The sequence below is a fragment of the Cyclopterus lumpus genome, chromosome 22 (assembly GCF_009769545.1).
Source record: "Cyclopterus lumpus isolate fCycLum1 chromosome 22, fCycLum1.pri, whole genome shotgun sequence".
Taxonomy (NCBI): Eukaryota; Metazoa; Chordata; class Actinopteri; order Perciformes; family Cyclopteridae; genus Cyclopterus; species Cyclopterus lumpus.
Genome location: NC_046987.1, coordinates 4,774,856 through 4,795,809, shown reverse-complemented (window position 1 = coordinate 4,795,809; position 20,954 = coordinate 4,774,856). Strand labels below are relative to the sequence as shown.

The 20,954-nt window shown below is 41.9% G+C and overlaps 1 protein-coding gene across 1 annotated transcript; it reads right to left on the bottom strand.

Moving 5' to 3' along the window:
- Window positions 1–9,614: 9,614 nt before the first annotated feature.
- LOC117725168 (leucine-rich repeat and fibronectin type-III domain-containing protein 2) lies at window positions 9,615–16,710 on the bottom strand. Its single transcript, XM_034525179.1, has 2 exons — window positions 15,335–16,710; window positions 9,615–10,605 (listed from the first exon to the last, which is right to left on the bottom strand). Exons 1-2 carry the CDS (start codon window positions 16,708–16,710, stop codon window positions 9,615–9,617), a joined length of 2,367 nt encoding a protein of 788 aa, XP_034381070.1.
- Window positions 16,711–20,954: the final 4,244 nt, after the last annotated feature.

Below are 20,954 nucleotides of genomic sequence, written 5' to 3'. Positions count from 1 at the left end.
ACTTTTTGTAAAAATATTTAGGGCGACACAAGATTGGGCAATTTATTCCATAAAAATGTTATATACAAACTGAACAAATATTTTATTGTCGAATCTATGTGTTTATGTTAAATTGTACTTTATAATATTGTGGAGTCGAAGCATATAAAGGATAGTAGAAATTAAAATTGTCCAATTAAAATTGCATCTAAGCAAACTCTAGGAGCGAATGAAGTCGGTTGCAGCGTGGCTTGGTCCGCCGTTGGCTGCACTCGGCTGATCTCCGGCCAGTGACCAGAGGAGAAGAAGACGCTGTCTTCAAGTGGAAAAGAGAAGCCTTCACTCTTTGTTTCATCTGGGCAATTTATAAAAATGTTCTTATGTCAGCTAGCGTTGAATAAAGGCCCTTCCATGTCCCATTTAGAACAAAAAAAACATCTTAAGAAAGAGTCAAATCTTTTTTTTTTGGTGCAGAATTCAGAAAGCTCTACACATCTAATCTTGATGCCGCATATACAAACATTTTAATACTTCAACTCAAACTGTCGCTGATGGTCGAACAATCCTTTCCGCTTCTCTCTGGCGTCCCACTGATTTCAGCTGCCGCATTTCCTCCGACGATCTGTGTCAAAGCGGCGATAAGCAAGCCCGACGGTGACTCAAAAGACTTTCGACAGAGTTTTCCAAACGGCGTGGCAATAATTGCACTTTTGCTTTATCCACTTCTGTCTAAATTCAGCTCAACGCAAATATTTGTGGGCTTACTTTTTTACTCGGATTGTTGCGATTAGCTGTAAAGTATTTAAACGCTGAGTTGGCAGGTGTGCGACTGCAATGCCGAAGAGATAACGCGTGAAAAGTACGCGCCCACAAAGGGACTTTTATTTATTGAAATGTGTGTTTGTTGATAAGGCTATTTGACGGGGAGATTTATGTTTTAGCTTTATGGAGATAAGGGCTTTGCAAGTCGCTAGATCGCGGTCTGCACCAGCGAGTATTGACGCGCTCACAGGCCGGCGCTATCGGCGGCAGACAGAGGGGACTCCGGTGTCAACTGTCTCGTCACGTAGAAGGGGTGAACAAAGGGTCAAAGGAAATATCACATTGGTCCTTGAGCTTTCAGGAGGAGATATGAGAAGCTGGAGGTGTTGAAAGACGAATCAATAGGAGGTGCAACAGGAGGCACGCCGCGATTGGATATTTGACAACAGAGGATCTCCCTGCAGGGAAAAGAGGGATCTAAAGGGATAATGGAGGTGCATTGCAGGAGGGGAAGTCTCTCCAGTCACTTGTATGAATCTCTTCCCCTGATTTCAACTCAATTAAACTGGAAATAAAGCGGTGAGGGTGAAATCTAAGAAACAAGGGAATGCTGTGCAAAATCTGGATAAAAGAACATCTGTGCCAATGAAAAAGCTTAAACTGTAGGTAATAAGTAGTGAATGTACGGAACAAATATTGAACTTATCAAAGCGTAGTCGTACTGCTAACACTTCATTGCATTAGGAAGTAGCTTTCGAACCCATATAGAAAAAGTTGATTCTTTAGTTCGTCTGAAAATTAGAATATCACGTTTGGAGAGTTGTTTTCAATGGACAGCTTTGAAATTGGTGCAAATTGACCATTTCAGGCGATTACATGATTATATAGCACAGTAAAGGATGCCTCAGTCTTCTACTGAACGACTCAAAGGTCCTTTGTTCAGGCAGCAGTTCGATTTTTTAATGAACACCTTTAGGTGTTTTTAGATTTAGACTTAGCAGGTTTTGTTTGTTTTGTAGTGTGTTACTTGTCTGTTGTGCTCTGTGGACTGTGTCTATTGTTGTCTGTATGAATGTTTGTTGGCAAATAAGTTTCCCCACTGGGGATTAATAAAGTTTTCTAATCTAATCTAAATAGCGTTATTGTTATTGATGCATTAAGCGGCAATATTGTTGTCGCCGGTCAAGGTGAAGCTCATTTAAAGCTGCATTGGTATAACATCAAACCAGACATATTTTGACTTGGACCAACATTAGTATTCATGTGGAGTTGCCACCTGATGAATGTAAATCCAATATTTACTTTCCTTTGAGCTCAATTTTGGTCTCCACCAGCTCCTGAGGGACATATCTGGGTCTTAGGCTGCTAAATGCGCCTCAATATTCACTCGCTTGTAGCTAACTTAGTGGGGTCCGCTGTTTGGTGCTGAGAAGGTAGTGTGTAGTGTGCAATTCACACTCCAAACTACTAAGTCAATGTTGACTTATTTTACTTTACTGGCATACATAACAAGTACGTAAGTTACATTACAAATATACTTATTTGCCACAACAAACTCACTGCCGAGGCTCTGGAGAGAGGCACGGGAGAACCAGAACCAGGACTGAGAGCAGACTCACAGACCCTGCAGCATTAAAATGAAATATTTATTTTAAAAGGGACACTTTTGCTAGGACACACTACCACTTTCATCCACAGGGACCGCCAGAATCACCACAAAATAAAAGTTCCTTGTCGTAACTTTAAATTCTAAATGCTTTACTTAACAGTGTTGTTTCATCTCGGGAATTAATGCTTTTTGCAAAGAGTTAATGTCTTGTGAGGCGCATTTATGAAGAAATACCGTAATGTCATAATGTAGCAATGTGATTGCATTACATAGCCATCCAGTGTATTATATTGTGACACATTATTACACTATCCAGCAGGTATCACTTAATTGCTTGTTACGGAGAGGGAGAAAGAGTGACATCGGATGAGATACTTATTAAGAAGGAGCCGGGGAATACCGGAGACGAGAAGAAATAAACTCTGGCAGGCTCGAATTTTCAATCTCCGATCCAGCTGTTGAACTTTTCTGCAGCTAGACAAGTTTGTCTGGGAAATAATAAAGCCGCGCTTTCCCTCTGGCATTCTTAATAATGAGGATTATTAATATTGGATTATGTGAATAAAGAGTTCTGCCACGGACGTGGCGATGCGGCTGCAGAAGCGGAGGAAAGATAAGATTTGCTTTAAGAGGACTCCCTGTAATGGATACCCACTCTATGGGGAATATGAGACCCCCAATGCAAACTTTCTTTTCGTCATGACCTCTAATTTAGTGTGCTTTCCCCCTGTTATATAAAAAAAAGACAAAGCACGCCGGTGCGGGCTGTGCTTTGGGGTAAAAGATGATGGGTAGATGCGCGGCAGGGAGCCGTGGAGGAAATGCCACTTAAAAGGAACGGCAGAAAAAGCACTTCAAAAAACCTAAAAGGGGTCGTCGCCATGCAAAGCAACACGTTGTTGTAGTTGTTGGAATAAAACGGCGACAGAGAAGGACAGAGATAAGAGAGGAGTACGACAATTATCCCTCAGCAGGCAGCGAGAGTCAAATGAACTATGATAGTCAACAGATCTGCTGTTCTCTCCCTCTTTGTATGCGTTGCACATCGGTTGCACTCAAAAGGAGTATTTGTTTGGATTTCTCCAATGAGACAGGATGTCAAACGAGTAATTCCGCTCCCGGGATGGCGCCCGGTCCGACTGCGCTGGCACAGGTGCGAGAGTTCCGTCAAGTCGGTCGCCTCGTTTTGTTTTTCTCTTCTCCCAAGAGAACTCGTGAAATGTTGTACAGACATTCAAACAAATTGCCAGAGGCAAACGTGCCTATGTTCCCAACTCGTCAAATACCGCGGCTTGGTCAGTGGACTTCAAACTGCGACGCTCTCGGTACCCCTCTAGCGTCACGTTTTAGACGTGGCGAGGTTTAGAAGGTGTACATTTTTGCCTGTGTCATGTATTGTTTTCCAACACCCTGTTTTGGTGATTTACTTGGTTGGGGTTAAAGTAATTACATTTGTAATGTTTTTCATGTACAATGCATAGTAACGTGGCAAAAGTAAGCTTAAATAAGGGAACATTGACTTGGTTTAACACGGAACACTGACAGCGGTCTCCTGGGTGGAAGTCCTGTGTTTGTTGGGGCCGACCAGCTGACTTTTTCTCGCTCTTTATATATATACTGCCCTTGGTGATCCCTTCATCCTTCTATTGAGCTCCATCATCAGGTCAACATGTCCGTGAAATACTTTGATTGATGATCATATACCTGCAAAACTGCAGTCATTTGAGTCATTAGCAAATGTTAGCACACGTATATGCTGAACTAAGAGGTCCACACCATGTGCCTAAGTTCAGCTGCCTTTTATTTAGGTTGTCCTTACTCGCTAAAGGGCCGCACTGATGTTTGTGCCGGTAAGATGGAAGAAGAGTGTCACTGCTGATAAATGATCTCATGTAATATGTATTTCCCTTTGCAGAGGTGCACAATCTGGGCGGAGGGAATGGAAATGTACACAAATAACCTCTGCACCTGATTTATTACCGTGAGATTGTTTCATCACACACACACACACACACAGTGGGAGAGAGAGACAGTTAATAAAACAGATCTTTCCCCACACCATGCCTCATTTGAGCGCTTTTTTTTTTTTGTTGGTGTGAAGCGGACACCAGTTAGTATTTGGTCTCAGTTAGTGAATGCACATCTGCAATCCAGCAGTTTCTACTCTTTAAGCAATATTCCACGTTCAGCAGCAGAAAACACTTACAGGCACACACAAAACACGTCAAAATGTGCAGGTCTTATTGGTCTTATTATCTAGGCTTTTTCTTATGTTGTTGAGTAAAAAAATAAATAAAAAGTTTCCATGGCCAGGCGCCTCAGGCTCTACGTGCAATCATTACAGGCCCTCGGATTGACCCAAAGGAATGCTACTGCAAAGTATTGTACCAGAAGACCTCCTTTTCTATATAGAGAGCCAAATTATGGAATGTCCAATCCAAAAAGACAAACTGTCAACATTTTAAAATCAAAATGAAGTATCAGTCATGTACTCATGTGTATGGGGTGGGGGGGTTTATGGCTGTATGGCTGAATGCATACTATTCATACTGTATATGTCTGCATGTTGTACTGCTGTTCCTAGTAGGACAATACAAGATGTGTGTTACTTTAAAGGCCCCTGTGGGGACGGGCATTGGACAATTAGCTAATTATTGCGCAATTCTCTACGAATATGTATTTGTCTCTGCCAAATAAACATGAAAAGAATAAACGGTTTGCGTTATATTTTTTGCAAAAGTGACTAAAGCCCAGCAGCACGTGCCAATTTCCACTCGTCACATGTTTACAGGCTTTTCAAAATAAAAGTTCTGTCTTCACAGGAACCAACTTAGATCGCTTTAAGCAACGCAACTAATTAGGTAGGATTAGGAAAATATTGTTGTTTGGGTTTAAATAACTACGTGGTAACTTGACAAATAAAATAAACGTTGACTTCCCATTAATAACTTCTGGGTGAAAGACATTTATTTTTTTGTTCGATACGCTGGTTTATTTCAATGCAACAAAAAACAGAAAATGCATTTAGAACATTTCGTCAGCTTTGTTAAAGGTGTCTTCTTGCAAGTTGTCCTGCTGTTGTTTCAACGGCATTGTGATATTCTCACCTGCTCACACACACACACACACACACACACACAGCATAGAGGATCATTCCATCACCTCTGTGAAAGCTCACTTACTTCCTTACAACGCTGGCGTTGCTGCCGGATCCATGTGTCGTTTCGGCAGAGTGCGTTGGCATGGTGACGACCCGAATGGAACATGATAACAACCTTCCTACATACATGCAGTCATGTCCCTCCTGAGCCCTCAGCAGGTGCATACCGCTGTCTCATCAAGGACTGCTGGGCCCCTGTGGAGATCATATTTACTCTGTATGAATTAAGGCCTTATTATGGGCTCCGGCCAGGAGCTGTGTGTACCGGTGATTTGTAATAAGGGCAGCGCTAAGGTGAGTCGGCAGCGACTGGCCTGATTACAGCAGCTGGACCACGGGAGGAAAACCCTTGGCTCATCCACCAGTGAACAAAGACAGCGAGGCAGGAAGGACACTCCATTAGCTCCTTTGTACTCGCAATGGTTAAGATAACACTGTAAGCTCAGAGGGAAATAAAATGTAAATGCAATTAGTAATGTAATCCAAGGCAGGTGAAATAATTGGTGCGTCTGTGAGACGTTGTAAGAAGAGAAAGCACGGAGGAGCCAGTTTGGTTCATAGGAATTCATCAATATTTTATGTTCTTTTGTAGCAAAATGTTTTCACACAGAAACAGCTTTTTTTTTTCGTCTTGTTTTTGTCCTCGAACCTCAGGTGAGAGTCACGACTACGTCGAGTCAAGTACACACTTAAACTGTATTGTCAGTTAGCAGAGTGGAGGGGGATGTTACATGGCGTCACAGGTAGAGAAGGCAGGTTAAAGGCTCAGTTCACCCAAATGACAAATAAAAAGTAATCTCTGGTGGCACCTTTTTGTTTCACCAGGTTTCTGTGACATCTTTGAGATTTCTGACCCCAGCCAAGAGGTGAATGCAGTTTTCAATCCAATTTTCATTAACACCATTTTCTGTCAGGAATACTACTACATTTTAGGAAGTTGTCTTGGCAATAATTTCAAGTGGGAAACATGACAAAGTTCTTAGAGTTAAATAATTCGTTGAGTTAAGTTTATAATTAGTTGTTGAAGCCCAGTGGAATTCCCTGCTTTGCTTAAAGTTATTTAAAATGATGCAAAACTGCATGTTTCGTGGATGCCACCGTCCCTCCATTGTAAGAGTGGGAGTTATGCATGAATCCCTGTGTATACACTTATTTTAACAGCCAATTCCACCAAAAGGCCCAAACCAACAATGTGTAAGTTTCTTTACTGTCTACCCTGTTTGGCAACCTTAATCATGAAATTATAATTTATTTACAACATTTTTGCCTCAAACACGTGTAAATAGAGCATTTGTTGAGGACTATTTTAAGCTAACACAAAACTAACATCATTGGAATCTGTGTGGAAAAAGGAAGGCACTCTCAAAAAAATACATGGCAGGTGATGGGATGACCCATCTGTCAATCAAATTTGGCAAAAAGCAAAAACACCTTTTCATTGAGAAAAGGTTCAGTGTTGTTTTCTGCTCTTCTGTCAATTAAGAAATACTTTAAATTGTGATATGACTCATGCGTTTGCAGCATCTAACCTCTTGAGGATTGGGGCCTTCTTGTTTAGAATAAACAGCCGACCTCTCCGTGTCGTCACACACATCTAATCCAGGCCTTTGGTAACTCCTAACAGAGCACCCGTGCTCTGGTTTACTTGAAGCCTTTCGAGATGGCTTTTCACGTTATGTGTGATCCCGTAATTCTCGCTTGATATCCCGAGAATCCAGCTGCAGTGCAAGTCAAGCAGTCTGCACGGTGCCCAGAATCGACGCAAAAAAACCTAACATATCCTGTGTTTATGGTAATCCTCCTTCATTGTGTCCATGTTAGAGTTCATAATCCATAAACACTGTGTCACAGAGGAACAGCGTATCAGAGAATATTTGAAAGAAGAATCAATTGCACTGTTGGTTTTGGTCTTTTCATGAGGATTCATCGACAGTGAGATTAAATATAGAATATCACTAGACTAAATCACATGCAATCCAATATTGCTATAAAACAGTCCTGCTCATGGATTTTCTGAATTGCCCACAAATGGTTAAAACACCCAGTGGTAATAAATCGATAGCTGCTGTTGTAGCAATGTTATGGTAACATCTCTGACACCTGACAACTATTGCCTCATGGTATCTGTATGATATTGCAAATAAGGATAACCTGAGTAAATAAAAATAAGAGTATCTAAATGACTAGATACCACTGGAGGTAAAACATGTATTTTATCATGTCATTTTGATGAACTGACCCTTTAAAAACCGCCATGTGTTTTACATGTAGTATCATGTGAAATCCCATCTCAGTGGGCCAACTAACAATGAGTTGGTACAACACAGTAAAGCACCTTCTCACTGTTTGCTTCACATGAAAATAAAAGTACTACTGCACAATTCCCCCCCCCCCCCCCTTTACATTCTCACCCAGTTATTGTACAAAAAAATGACAATATACAGAACGGTACACCTAGGGATGAAAACAATTAGAGTAAACCAAAAACAAAAAAAGATGACAACCCCACATTTTGAAAATGCAGCAAAGATTCACAAGATATTGAGAACAGCATTTAAATATGTCAGGATGTCTGAGTTGATTGTAGGCAGTAACCAGAATAGCCACTATTTCAAAGTATCTTACTGCAATGTACAGCTCCGTATGACTGTCAGTAAAAAAAAAAGGCTTCCTTTGATGAATCGCTTGAAATGATACATAAACCAGCAAAGGTTCTGTATCGTGCAATCTCGTGAAATTGATTTCTAGAGAGTTTTCCGCAGTTTGGCCCTTAAAAAGTTATCATTCTCTCATCTTAACGTCCTCTCCTGAGCAGCGTGATGACCTTTATCAAGCTAATAAAAGTCAATTTGGACTCATTCCACCGTCCAACCTGACTAAATGAGTAATTGTCATACTCTCTTGTTGGTGTTACCTAAAGATAATTAGAGGCGAATAATACATCCTGCTGTGGGGATAAGCAAATAATGAAGTGGGCTTGATGGAACTCAAAGGCTATTCCCGTCTGGCGACTGTAATATGTGCTGATAGCATCTGAAACCGTATCCTGAGGCAAACACTCGGTTTACATCAATGGCCTTTGAGCCTACAGGGACACTGTCCCCAGCATTGGCCAATGGGGAGCGTATCAAAGGGTTGTCAAAAAGAAATGTTCATGTCAGCAGGAATTAAACCTGAGCTGGGAACATTACTCAATGTGATTGGCTGGAGACTAAATCATTCTTTTGAAGCATTCGCAAACAAGTGAAGAACTTTGTGTTTTGAGATCCTCTTGTGCATTTGGGTTTGGTTGTATTTCCATTTGCTTTCATATTTAAATAACCTCATGTGATACATAACCTGAGGTAGAAATACAAGACTGGCTTACTGTGGTGGAGTGTTACTTAAATCTAGTCTATAAGACCATAGTGTTTGAGAAAAAATCATTATTGGAATTTGACTGAAAGTACAGTTGAGTGATGTGTCATGGCTGTATGTGAAGGGGTGGCTTCGGTTGGTGTATATTATAACTTCACTCTGCCTGCTGATGAATCACCTCAAATAATAAATAGTCAAAATGGTAGAAAAAAACCCAGATGAAAATAAAAATGACTTTTCTTTTAATTTTCTATATTCGCTCCACTGGTCTTTCTCTACCGTTGCAGTAGTCCCATTTCCTGCTGAGGGTCCAATATATTTTTTGATGCCCATCCAGTTCACCACGGCTGAGGCAAATCCTGTTCATTGAGTTCTTTAGACAAAGAAGTAGTGAATCCACTTTGAATTTCTCATCTTTCTTTCACCCCTCTTTCGTTCTGAGACAATCTCCCGTTCCCGTTGACGAGAAACGATTCCCTCCGCACAATCCAAGGTTCGGTGTTGGTTTTGAGATGGGAACAATATTTCAAATACAGTCAGACACTGTCAGAGATTAGAGATCATGGCCAGAACTCTATCGATTTGAGTGTCTTTTTCCTCATATAATTACTTAGACAGTATTCACATGGATGAACTTCATGCAATACCCAAAAGGCAGATTCCTTCTGGAACACCCTGCCTCTACACTCGTGTTACTTCAGCTCCTGTTATGGATCTGTTAGTCGTGGACCTCACAGTTAGACCCACTCAAACAGTGCTTTCCATCACCCACTCAGAGCTCTCAAAAGGGGGCTTCTCGTCCTCGCTGTCATCGTACTGCAGAAGCATGCCGTTAACGGACAGGCTGCGCTTAGTCCAGATGTTGCTGATCCTGCGAGGGTAGCTGCCGCGACACTGCGCAGCCCCCACATGACCCATGTCAAACGAGTGACTCCTCTTGGGCTTACCCTCCTGGGGCATCCCTAATAGACGTCCCAGCATGGTGGTGGACTCGGCTCTTCCGAGCAGGGGTTCTTTATCGGATGGGGGTACCACAGCCACCGTCATCACAGCATTGGAAGTGGTAGCAGTTCCGGAAGCCCCATGGTGGTCCCTCGCTACCCCTCGCAGCTCCAGTGAGGTGAAGGCCCCTAAAAGGTGGTCCAGGTTTGGCCGTGCATTGGCGCCGTGCCTGTGCCTCCTGAACTTGCTGCTGGGCAGGGTGCTGCATTCGCTGCCATGCATACTGTAGCGGTCGCCAGCTTTCTTTCCTGTTTGGCTGTCTAATGAGTTGGAGGAGGATGAGGACGAGGACAGACTGCTCTGGAGGGATCCACACTTGAACTCTACCATTTCCTCACGCATGACCACCACTGTGGATTTGACCTGTGGCGGCGCACCATTGAACCTGTTCAACCCGCCGTTGGTTTGAGAGTACGTGTTGCTCACATTGGGTAATTTATTAGCCTGTATGCCACTGGTCACCTTGTACCGCACCATGAGGATGATGATGAACACCAGCAGCGTGGCCACAATGATGCCACCGATGACCAGAATCATGGTGCCACCCAGGAAGCCACTGTGGATGGACTGGCACTGTGGGTAGTCCTCCCCGGTGATGAACTGGACACAGCCGACAATGTTGGTGGCAGTGAGGGTGGTGGCGGTGTCATCCCAGATGGCCAAGACACACAGGTCATACTGCATCCCTGGGACAAGATTTGTCACTACGAAGGCTCTGTTAGTCATGGAAATCATCCTGAGAAGATACGGAAAGACAGAAAGAAACAGCATTAGAAATAAAGACCTCTTGCAATAGACAGTCTAGACAAAGTTAGGGCGCTTTCACAAGCCTATATTTAGTCTGTTTTTAACTAACTCTGGTCTGATTAAACCACTGGTGCGGTTTGTTCGGGCAGTTGTGAACATAGTTATTGTAGTCCAGTGCAGACCAATACAATTGGTCTGAGACCAACTCTCACAAGCAGGTTTCAAGCAAACCCTAGTGTGGTTTGATTGCAGAGAGAATATAATTCACCCCAATTGCAGGAAGTATACGGGACACGCAGGCTGCCTGTGCAGGCCCTTTGTTGAGATGGATACAGCATATCAACAGGGAGAGGACTGAGGACATCTAGGCTGAAGAGAGAATATGCTAAATAGTCTACACAAATAGTGACTATTATGAAGTAATTCCAGATAAAGTAGAAAAGAAGGGATTTGTGCTTACAGTAGATCAGTGTTGAATCAATGTGAACATAGTGAACTTCAAAGTCTACACTTCCCTGCATAAAATTGGCAGCTCATGAGAGAAAAACGATTAATTCGATCCTTTGAACACCCCCCCTCAGCAAATGCGTATGTATATATTTTTTTATTTGGTCCACTTGCATTTGTGCACTGTGAAACCGAACCAGACTAAATGCATAAACCGAAAGTATCCAATTCGCTCCGATTCGCATTAGCCCAAAAAAACTATGGCTTGTGAAAGCGCCCTCAGAACTTTTGTGTTAAAAACAACATTGGCTTAGTCTGTTATGCTGGGGCAGATCAAATAAATTGCCAAAATGAAGCATGCTAAGTAGCTATTTATATGCACAGAGTAATTCAGAAAGATGACTTCATTGGTCCCAGCATATTCCATTTGACATGCATGAAGCAATAGCAATGACATAAGTATTCAATGGACACTTTTTGAATATTGTCTTGACTGAATGTAATTTTCTTTTTAAGTGCCATTTAACAAGCATTCAGTAGTTTCAACTCTGTTATTATTCCAGATGTTTGAATGACTGATTAACTAAGCCTCACTGCTTTTGAGGGAAATAACAGTCAATCAGCAGTGGGTTAATTATCCAAGATGGATTGCCAATCAATGGAATGCTGCAGGAACCGTGGTGCTGTGTGCGTTGATGGAAGCTTTCATAAAACAAACTCAACGGCCTATGGAGACTGCCCTTACAGTTTGAAACGTGTCGCTGGTGCGTTTGTAAATGTGGTGCTTTGATGGAATTCAATCACCGGGCTGCAAGCGCAACCGTCTCTCCTGACCACATCTCGTTAAATCAGGATGAAACATCATTGAGATGTTTGCAACCGCTTTGCCGGCATACTGTATACACAGCCCCATTGATCTAGGACATGCATACATATTAGACACATGCAATGATTATGTTTTTTCTATGTTTTTTGCCACAGCAGCAATAATGTGTTGAGGTAGTGAGCTCGTGTGGTTGATGGGTGTTTGTTCTGGAGCAAGTTTGACTTTTGTTCTTTCACAGACCTATGACCAGTAGGGGGAGGTTTCCATCCACTTGTCAGCAAAATGACCAAAATGCATTCCCCTTGTTAACCTGACATTCCAACTCTATCTGCTAGTAGCTAAAAGAGTTGAATATGTGTGGTGTGGTCGGCATGACTCCTTTATCTAATTTAACAAATTGCCTCACCGTCCCTAGCCTTCTCCAACCTTAATCAGAATCTATACTTCTGCGGCTCCACGCTACAGCCTAAACCGTAGCCGACTAACGCCTTCACGTTGGGCTACGGCAGCTAGACTCGAGGGGATCCAAAGAATTGCAAATGGTCAGCATGTGCTGTTAAAGTTTACGCCTCAAAGTTTTTTAATGCCGGTAGAGATTATTGAGAGTGGAGATTAAGGAAGTTGAAGAATGTCTCGGTTGTATTCTCCTTTTCAGTAACACACTAATAGTAAATTATGCTGCAGGCGTTCTGTTCACGGCGATAACCGCTCTGTAGAAATGAATGCATGTAAACACGGCAATTGCAAGGCAATTGCAAGAATATGAACAGTTATTGTGGGCAAAATAATTAAAGCATAATACGGCCTGATTATGTGTCAAGCGTTGCGGTTTGAGCATGTGAGTGTTTTACTGGCCTAACCCTAGACATACCTAAGCAATAGCTTATTTGACATAATTTGTTTTCCCCTTACCATACTGTAATTGACATACACAGATATTTTCAAGATGTTAGTGTTGAACGTGTTCTGGGTTTTTTCAAAATCGTCCAGTATCAACTTTCTTTTCTTCCAACAGAGATGTATCTGCATCAGTTATCCTTTGATTGTACGTACTGCAAACTTGACCAAACCTTCTGAGGAAAAGAGCCTCATCCTAGTAGAGATGCAGTTTTCTTTACATTTTAAATATAAATGTGTTAATCAACCACCTGACCTAACATGGAAACTGCTAATCTTTGTGTTGAATTAGCACTATTGACTGAGGTCTACAAGTGGCCTCTATGGTTGCAGTGCGGTGTGTAAGTGTGTTTGGTGCCCATGTTAACGGGTAATAGCAGCCACACCGCCTATGTGAGCAGCGCGGCACAGGGGTGGCCTATTTTTACCACGCAAATGTTCAATTCTTTAACATTTCTAACTCAACACTTCCAGTTTCTTTTGCAAAATGAAGGCTCTCTGTCATCTTTCTGTGGACAGAATAGCTTCATTTGTTAACACAGGGCTTTCACTCTCAAATATCTCCACAAAAAGAAAAGCTGTGACTGGCACGTCTTTACAAATGAATAGAGAACCGGTTTTGAAATGTGGATTGTTTTAATTACTTACAAATGAGCACACATGTAACTTTTTCTTTCTGTCTAAAATAAACGTAAATAACATTAATGATTAAATCATGAAATTCAAACTGTATGTAGAAAGACTGTGTAACTGTAGGAGAATGGAAACAGAGTCTTTCAGGGCCATTGTCTACCTGGAAAATATGAATCATAACGCTCTGAATCGACCAGACGTTAGTGGGGCTGCGGCCTATTATTCACCCTTAATTGCCGTCTTCCAGAACTAAGAAGAGGCTGCGTTGGCTCACATGTTTGAGAGAACTCATGCAATAATTCTCCTCCCCCACGTGGCTCTGATTGATTTTTAATCATGCCATTGCTTGAGCCCTGGGACACTGTCAGCCAACTAGAGGAGCTCAGTAGGTGTGCACGTGTGAGCAATGAAGTCACGGTAATATTAATTCAAAAACAGTAGTTGGCTTTCTCTGTGACGTCATCTTTCCCTTCCAGCTCCTAATTCTTCTTCTGACATGCAAAAGGGACTGCACAGCCATTATTATATCATATTTACCACATTGCTTTTGGTCGTTTTTCGGCTGTACATAAATTACATACCGTGTGCACCGATTATGAAGTACAAAACATTGTTAAGCATCAAATCACATAATGAGGGCTATTTGGAAGTTTGAAGTAATGAGTCTGGGCTAACAAGAACATTAAAATAACCACTTATAATTATGCTGCTGCAAATCAATAGATGGGGGGGGGGGGGGGATTTATACATCAGTCTTTGGTTTGCAATCCTGCAGATGAGTCATCAGACATTTCCATAACCGGGAAAGAAAAGGTACTGCAATTTCATATTGTTCTCTTTTTTTCTAGCATGACAATCTGACACAGCGAGCCGTGTGCACGCAAGGAAATCAGATAAACACCTTATTATTTATTGCATTCACAGTGTTTGAACAAAGCAATATCTTTCTTCAATATTGCGTGCTGCTCTAATATCATATTCCCAGCTAATAACCCAACTTCCCTTATTCTGTCAATTATCTTTAATTTAACCGCTCATTTCTGGAATGCATAATACAGGTAAATTGTGTAGGACTGTGGCACAGAATCAGTTTTTGGATGATGCGTTGCTAAAGGGATTCGGCAACAATTGTCAGTGTTGGAGGAAGCATGAAGCGGACACAAAATTGCTGGAACTGCTATACAACAGGTTTACCAATTTCCACGCTATTCTGATGCCGTGAATACCATTTTGAGCATGCTTAGGGTATAGTCATTGGCAAATACGGAGAAATGTCTATGAGTTGTAAGATGTAATAAAGTGAATGATATAGATTCACAAGACTTATAGAAATGCATCCATTTATTTGCTAGCCCTTTGGCCTTTTTTAATGGCTTCTCCAGATTGATATAATGTTAAACGACGAGGCTCTTTTATATATTTCCAGTGCAATTATCTTGGTCGAATGCAACTACTTTAACTGTCTCATTTGACATAGGAAATTGATTTCACAGAGCCCAAAGATCTCCAGCTGCAGTCTCCAAGCTCACACTTTATAGACTTGAGCAGCTTAGGAAGGATATATTAAAATGAAGCTCTATAATCCTTTTTCTTTTTGGATTTCTAATTAATGGCTCAGGGCAAGGATTTCATTTTCAGTTCTTAAAAAAATGTGCACTCGCTATTGTCGATATAAAAAGGTAAAAAGGAAAATCTCAAGAAGGATTAAGGAAAAATGAATGTTGATCTCCGAGTAACACTTCAGATAAATTGACTCTCTCAAGTGACTCACCCAGCAAACAATTACAAATTGACTAAAGAAGCTGAGCAGCCAGTGTTTTGAAGTTAAATGTTACCTCTGGCTTTATTTACCACTTTGATTTGAAATGTCTCAGCTCGTACTTGAATGTAATCGAATTGCATTAATAATTCTTACCTGTAAATGAGGACTTCATCCTCGGAACAGTTGTACTGCAGCTGATACATTTTGACCTTTGGAGTTGATTTGCTAACAGTCCACTTGACCACAACCGAGACGGCAGTCACTTCTGATACAGACACCACCTTCTCTGGTAGAGGTTTAGGCTCCCCTTTACTGATCTTGGTAGAGCTAGTTATGTCTGAAAGCCCCGACTTGGACTGCGTGGTACGGTTTGTACCATTACTTAGATGGGGGAGTTGAATGATTGACAGCTCAATGGAGGCCGTAGATTCCCCAGCAGCATTGGCAGCTATGCAAGTAAAGGTCCCGTAATCCTTTGGCGTGGTGATTGTGATATCCAAGGTGCCATTTTCATAAACCGTTGCTCTGGAGGAGTTGCTGATCAAACGGTCATCAGGAGCAACCCAATGCACACTTGGCATCGGATCCCCGACTGCTTTGCAGCGTAGGCTAGCCGTTTGGCCTTCCAGCACAAGTAACTTGTGTGTATGTTGCGTGATGAGAGGGGGCTCGCAAATAAACTCCTCCTCACGGACAGACCAAAAGTAGCGCCCCTTTAGACTAGCAGGAGAGGCGCAGGTTTCCATATCATCCTCACGCTCCAGCCTCCGAAGCCAAAGCACCTCACAGTTGCAGTGCAATGGGTTTCCACCAAAGCTAAGAGAGAGCGGAGGTGCATAAGGAGTGCTCATCACTGCGTTGCTCTGGGAGCGCCCAAAGATCGGGTCCGGAGGGAGCTTCTGGAGACGGTTGGACGTGAGGTCCAAGCGGGCCAGTTTATCCAGATCTGTAAAAGTCCCCTCGGAAATGAAGGCGATGAGGTTATGATCCAGACTCATTTGATGGAGGTTGACCATCTTGCTGATGGCTTCCCAAGGCACACTGCGCAAGTTGTTATACGACAAATCCAGATCCTCCAGTGTCGCAAAAAAGTCGTCAAAGGCTGTGTCGAAGATCTGATTCAGCTGATTGTTGTTGAGGATCAGGTGCTGCAGGTTGACCAGCCCTCGGAGGTCGTCTGGCCCCAGCTGAGTCAACCGGTTACTATCGAGATGCAGGGATCTCAGGGTCTCGAGGTCGAGGAAAGAGAAAGGCTGGATGGCGTTGATGGTGTTTCGGGACAAGGTGAGATCAACCAGACCTGACATGTTGGCAAAGTCCTGAGTTGTGACCTTTATGATGAAGTTGCCGCCCAGCCGGAGCTCCACAGTTCGCCGGTCGATGTCCAGTGGGACAAAGAGCAGGCCTTTGGAGGGGCACAGAGTCCCCAGAGACTCTGAGAGGTTCTGGCAGACACAGTATTTGGGACATGCATGGACCATCGTAACTGCGGTTCCCAGAAGCAGGAGACTGATGACCACTTTGTCCATGTTAGTTCATATAAAGGGGACCTGCAGAAAGAAAAGAAAACAAGGATCAGTTTGAGATAATGATCTCTGATTTTGGTTACCTATGTCAGACAACATTATATATTCAAAAGATATTTAAAAAATAAGATATTTGGGTACATCTCTGGAACAATCTTTAGTACCATACATAATTGAATCATGTCTTGAACCCTCTTTCAAAATGAGAAGAATCCAAGTTAGTTGGCACGATAGCCTCAGAACAACACTGACAAACTAATTCTGTGACGAAAAAAAGTTGTGTTGCTTTCGGAAAACCATCGAACCAATCACAACAGGCATAGTCAAAGTGACTCTGAATCAGAGGACCAGCCAGTGTTTTTAAAGCCCCAAGGACCAATAATTTCAAAGCCATGACCTTTTCAGTTCAACATCGAAACCTTTCGACTATCAGTCTGACGGCGGATGGCCTCTAGCTTAGCTAAGCGAGGGGCTATATTACAGATGTCTTTTTTTTTAATGGTGGCGCAGCTTGTTGTTTATCCGATCAGCAACTTGAGATGCAAGACTGGAGTTTTCAAAGGGAGATGAATTTTAAACCAATAAGCAGCTAAATCAGCCCCTATCATTAGTGTATGAATGGGTGTGAATGATGACAAGTAGTGTTGAAGCGCTTTGAATGGTCGGACAACTAGAAAAGTGTCATATAAATACAGGACCATTTACCATTTAACATTGTATTTTGGCTAAAGCGCTCTGCCTCTGTTGCTCTCCACATGCACTGTTTAGCTGCATTTCACCAATGCCGGTTCAAACATGGTTGGTCAATACTACTTAAACTACAAACAGAAACCGGAGCGCTTCAGAAATCAAAATCTTGTACCGTTGCTTATAGATTCTATAAGAATGCAGAATCTGTTGTATAGAGATTATCTCCTGGTGAATGGTTATGTAATATACATCCGAGGATTTCTCTACTATTGTGGTGTCCGTAATCGTGATTATGAAGCCATTCAACTTACTAAATTAGACTCAAACCTGAACAAAATGGAGTCGGTGTTGTAAAGATGGAGGGATAACTATTACAAGTCAGTTAAAAGTGCAATTAAAAACCTGAAGCTCGGAGCTTCCTATGGATGATTAACGCTGTGAGACATATGTAAGGAAGATGCATGATGATTTTATTGATTTGATGCCTAAATGCAATCATTACAACAATAACATTTTAAACATTAGGACAAGACAATCTCCCCATACAGAGATTGTGTGTGTGTGTGTGTGTGTGTGTGTGTGTGTGTGTGTGTTTTAACTCTATTAACACAGGTCAGATACAATTCCACCGTGATCCTTGGACCGTGGCGGCTTACTTGATGAGCTGGCCTGATTATGCTCCTTGAGGATTTTTCTCACATTAATATTCTCCATTATAACATTCATATGCATGTATTTTGCAATGCAAAGAAGGTGTGAGAAATCACACGAGGACCCTCTGAATGAAGCCCGGGATTCAACAGCTAAGAAGATATTTTCAATGACGCACGCGCTTATAAGCTGTTATTACAGATACAGCTTGCTGCTTTGCATGCAGTGGAAACTAGATAAGGGGGGCACGTGCATAGGCAGTAAGCCATGTATGTTGTTCTCCTTTGGAATGCTGCACCATCTTGGCAATGTAAATGTGAAAACAGTGTAGGATTCTAGTTCCGGTTTGTAAGTTTCTGTATTGTCTTTATCCTTTTCGTCTTATTGGTTCCCTTTCCCCATCGTGTCTGTACTGTTGTGGCGAAAGATAAGCCGCGTCAGACTTGACTGAATAAAAATCGGCACACTTCTGTGAAAGCCTGAACAGAAGCTCGCACCTAGCTGACTCCTCTGAGGGGGTGGCCACACTTGGCTTCATCCAACAAGCTTTTAATTCCCCCAGACATTTGTATCATTAATTCCTAATAAAGTCGAAACCTAAAAATCAATTTCAATGAATTTTTTTCATTTTATTAATAGAAGCGCCGTCTTCTCGTCTGCGTGGTTCTCACTAGAACCATGGGGAGGGACTAAATGTCTGTGCCATTAATCATAATTATACATAAGTGTGTGAGATGCCGGTCGCAACTCCTTATCTTCAACTACCTTGTAATACCCCTTCACGTGTACACTACACTTTTCAATAACTCCCAATTACGAGAGGAACAATGTATAAATAACCCCTCTCCTTCTTGATCACAGTTTGTAATTATATCATGACGGGCCACTGCATCTGAACTGCGTGTTGCAGAGTTAATTAGAATGAAATGACGGGTGTGGAAATTATAAAATAAAACAAATAACTGGAGGAATTGACATTTCAGAAAAATAACAACGTAAATGTCTTTTTTGGTTATCACGATTTCCACCACAAAAGTGAACCCATCAAACAAATTCCACAAATAGACCTTTTTTTCTCAGCTGCCACATTCTGAGCAGCCCATCATATTTTAATTCAATCAACAATGCAGCAAACCGTGAGAAATACTGTTGAAATACTTTTTTTCTAACCGAATAATTGCATAATAAATGCATACTTTTTCGGACCCTCAACACAGCCTGGAGCTAATCCCCACAAGGCCACTAGGTGAGAGCTGTCCGTGAAGACAGACAGTTCCTCTCATGGACTCATTTTAATGGACAGCGTCTAGAAACAGCATCTGAAAAGCCTTGCAAACCCACAGAAGCCACTTTTTTTATTTTTTTTTATTATTACTCTCTTTTGATCTTCCTCGCCCCCTGAAAAGAGACAATTATGGTGTCTGAGCTTTTGGAAAAAAAAAAAAAACTGGGGGAAAATATACAAATTGAATGCACACAGTGGCGGCTGAATGTGGTTGAAAAGCCCAGTGTAATTTCTGATCTCGGTTTTTCATTAAGGCGTGTGTCATATGCGGGGAAGTTGCCGGGCGGAGGAAGCCGGTCTGAGGAGAGACAGGGGTGACCTTTTGAGGAATAGAAGAGACGAGAACCACGGAGGATGTTTAACGTCACCGAGCACTACAACACCATCTACGATTCAACGGAAAGGGACAAAAGATACCAACAGGCACACGGTCAGCTCCACAGCGCATCGGCAATGGCATACAGAACTGTGAAATTCCTTATTAACCTATTAGAATGGATGCAACCCCCCCCCCCCTCTGGCTTCTTTAGTGATTGCGGTGCGCGCCTCCATGTCCTCTGTGGGAAAATACAGTCACATGACTTTGCATTTCCATGTGGCATAAGTAGGCCTGCTGCTGTGTCTACTGAACATGGTAATGCTTCGCTAAACTCCTCCCACAAACGTCCAACCAGATATCGCCACTACAAACAGCACCAGATACCGTCTTTAATGTAATCACCTTTCAATAGGGTACATATTGTATTTAATATCTATATATATATATATATATATATATATATATATATATATATATCACCATGAAACTTTTCCACTTAATTAAATACATTTAGACGCCTTAATTTTTCTGAAATGTTGTGTTTAGATATGTAACTAAGGGATTGTTTTATTAAATATGTGCTAATTTGCATACATTTCCAGAACAGACATTTGAACAGTGGATAAAGCCAGGTTCAGGGTTATTTTTCTAACATAAGCGAGTCAAAGGTTTTTACAAAGAGAATTTTAGATTATCAACAGACAATACCGCCAACAGCTATATAAAAAAATCACTTGACAGTCAAACAGAGACTGGAGAATGTTCAATCGTGTGAGCTCGTCCTCATCCTAAAGGGCTTCTTTTCGTTTGAAAGTGAACATATGAACAATAAAGTCTACATCATACCCGAGTACGTCATCTTTAGCAAGATAGGGATCCAAACAGGTTCGAACAAAATAACAAAAGTTACTTTTTCAGGGATTGTCCACATTATCATCAAGTGAAACTTTCTTTTTTTTTAACAAGTCAGCCCTGGACAGCTAGCTACAAATAGAAAATTCACAATTGTCATATCCGCTGTCAGAAATGTGTGAAATGAGTGGCCCACTCAACTCAGTGACCCCGTTGTTTCAAAGAATACTACTGCGGAGTTCTCATTGTCAACAACGTGTGGAGCAATGCAACGCCTGGTGTGTCTCACTGTGTGGCAACAGGTGAACCTCTGAGGAGAAGCATCTCTCATTGAACACAAGTATTCATTTGCGTGTAAACAAAGTCCAATGACTGCAGCTAACGTTTGTCCAGGAATTGTTGTAATTAGTTGTTTGACACTTCAGTAACTACCGAATGAAACAAGCTCAT

Excerpts from the sequence above, each read along its gene's own strand:
- LOC117725168 (XM_034525179.1), bottom strand. The coding sequence starts at position 16,710 with ATGGACAAAGTGGTCATCAGTCTCCTGCTTCTGGGAACCGCAGTTACG. Across the intron at positions 10,606-15,334 it reads GATGAAGTCCTCATTTACAG|GATGATTTCCATGACTAACA; the intron begins GTAAGAATTATT and ends GTATCTTCTCAG.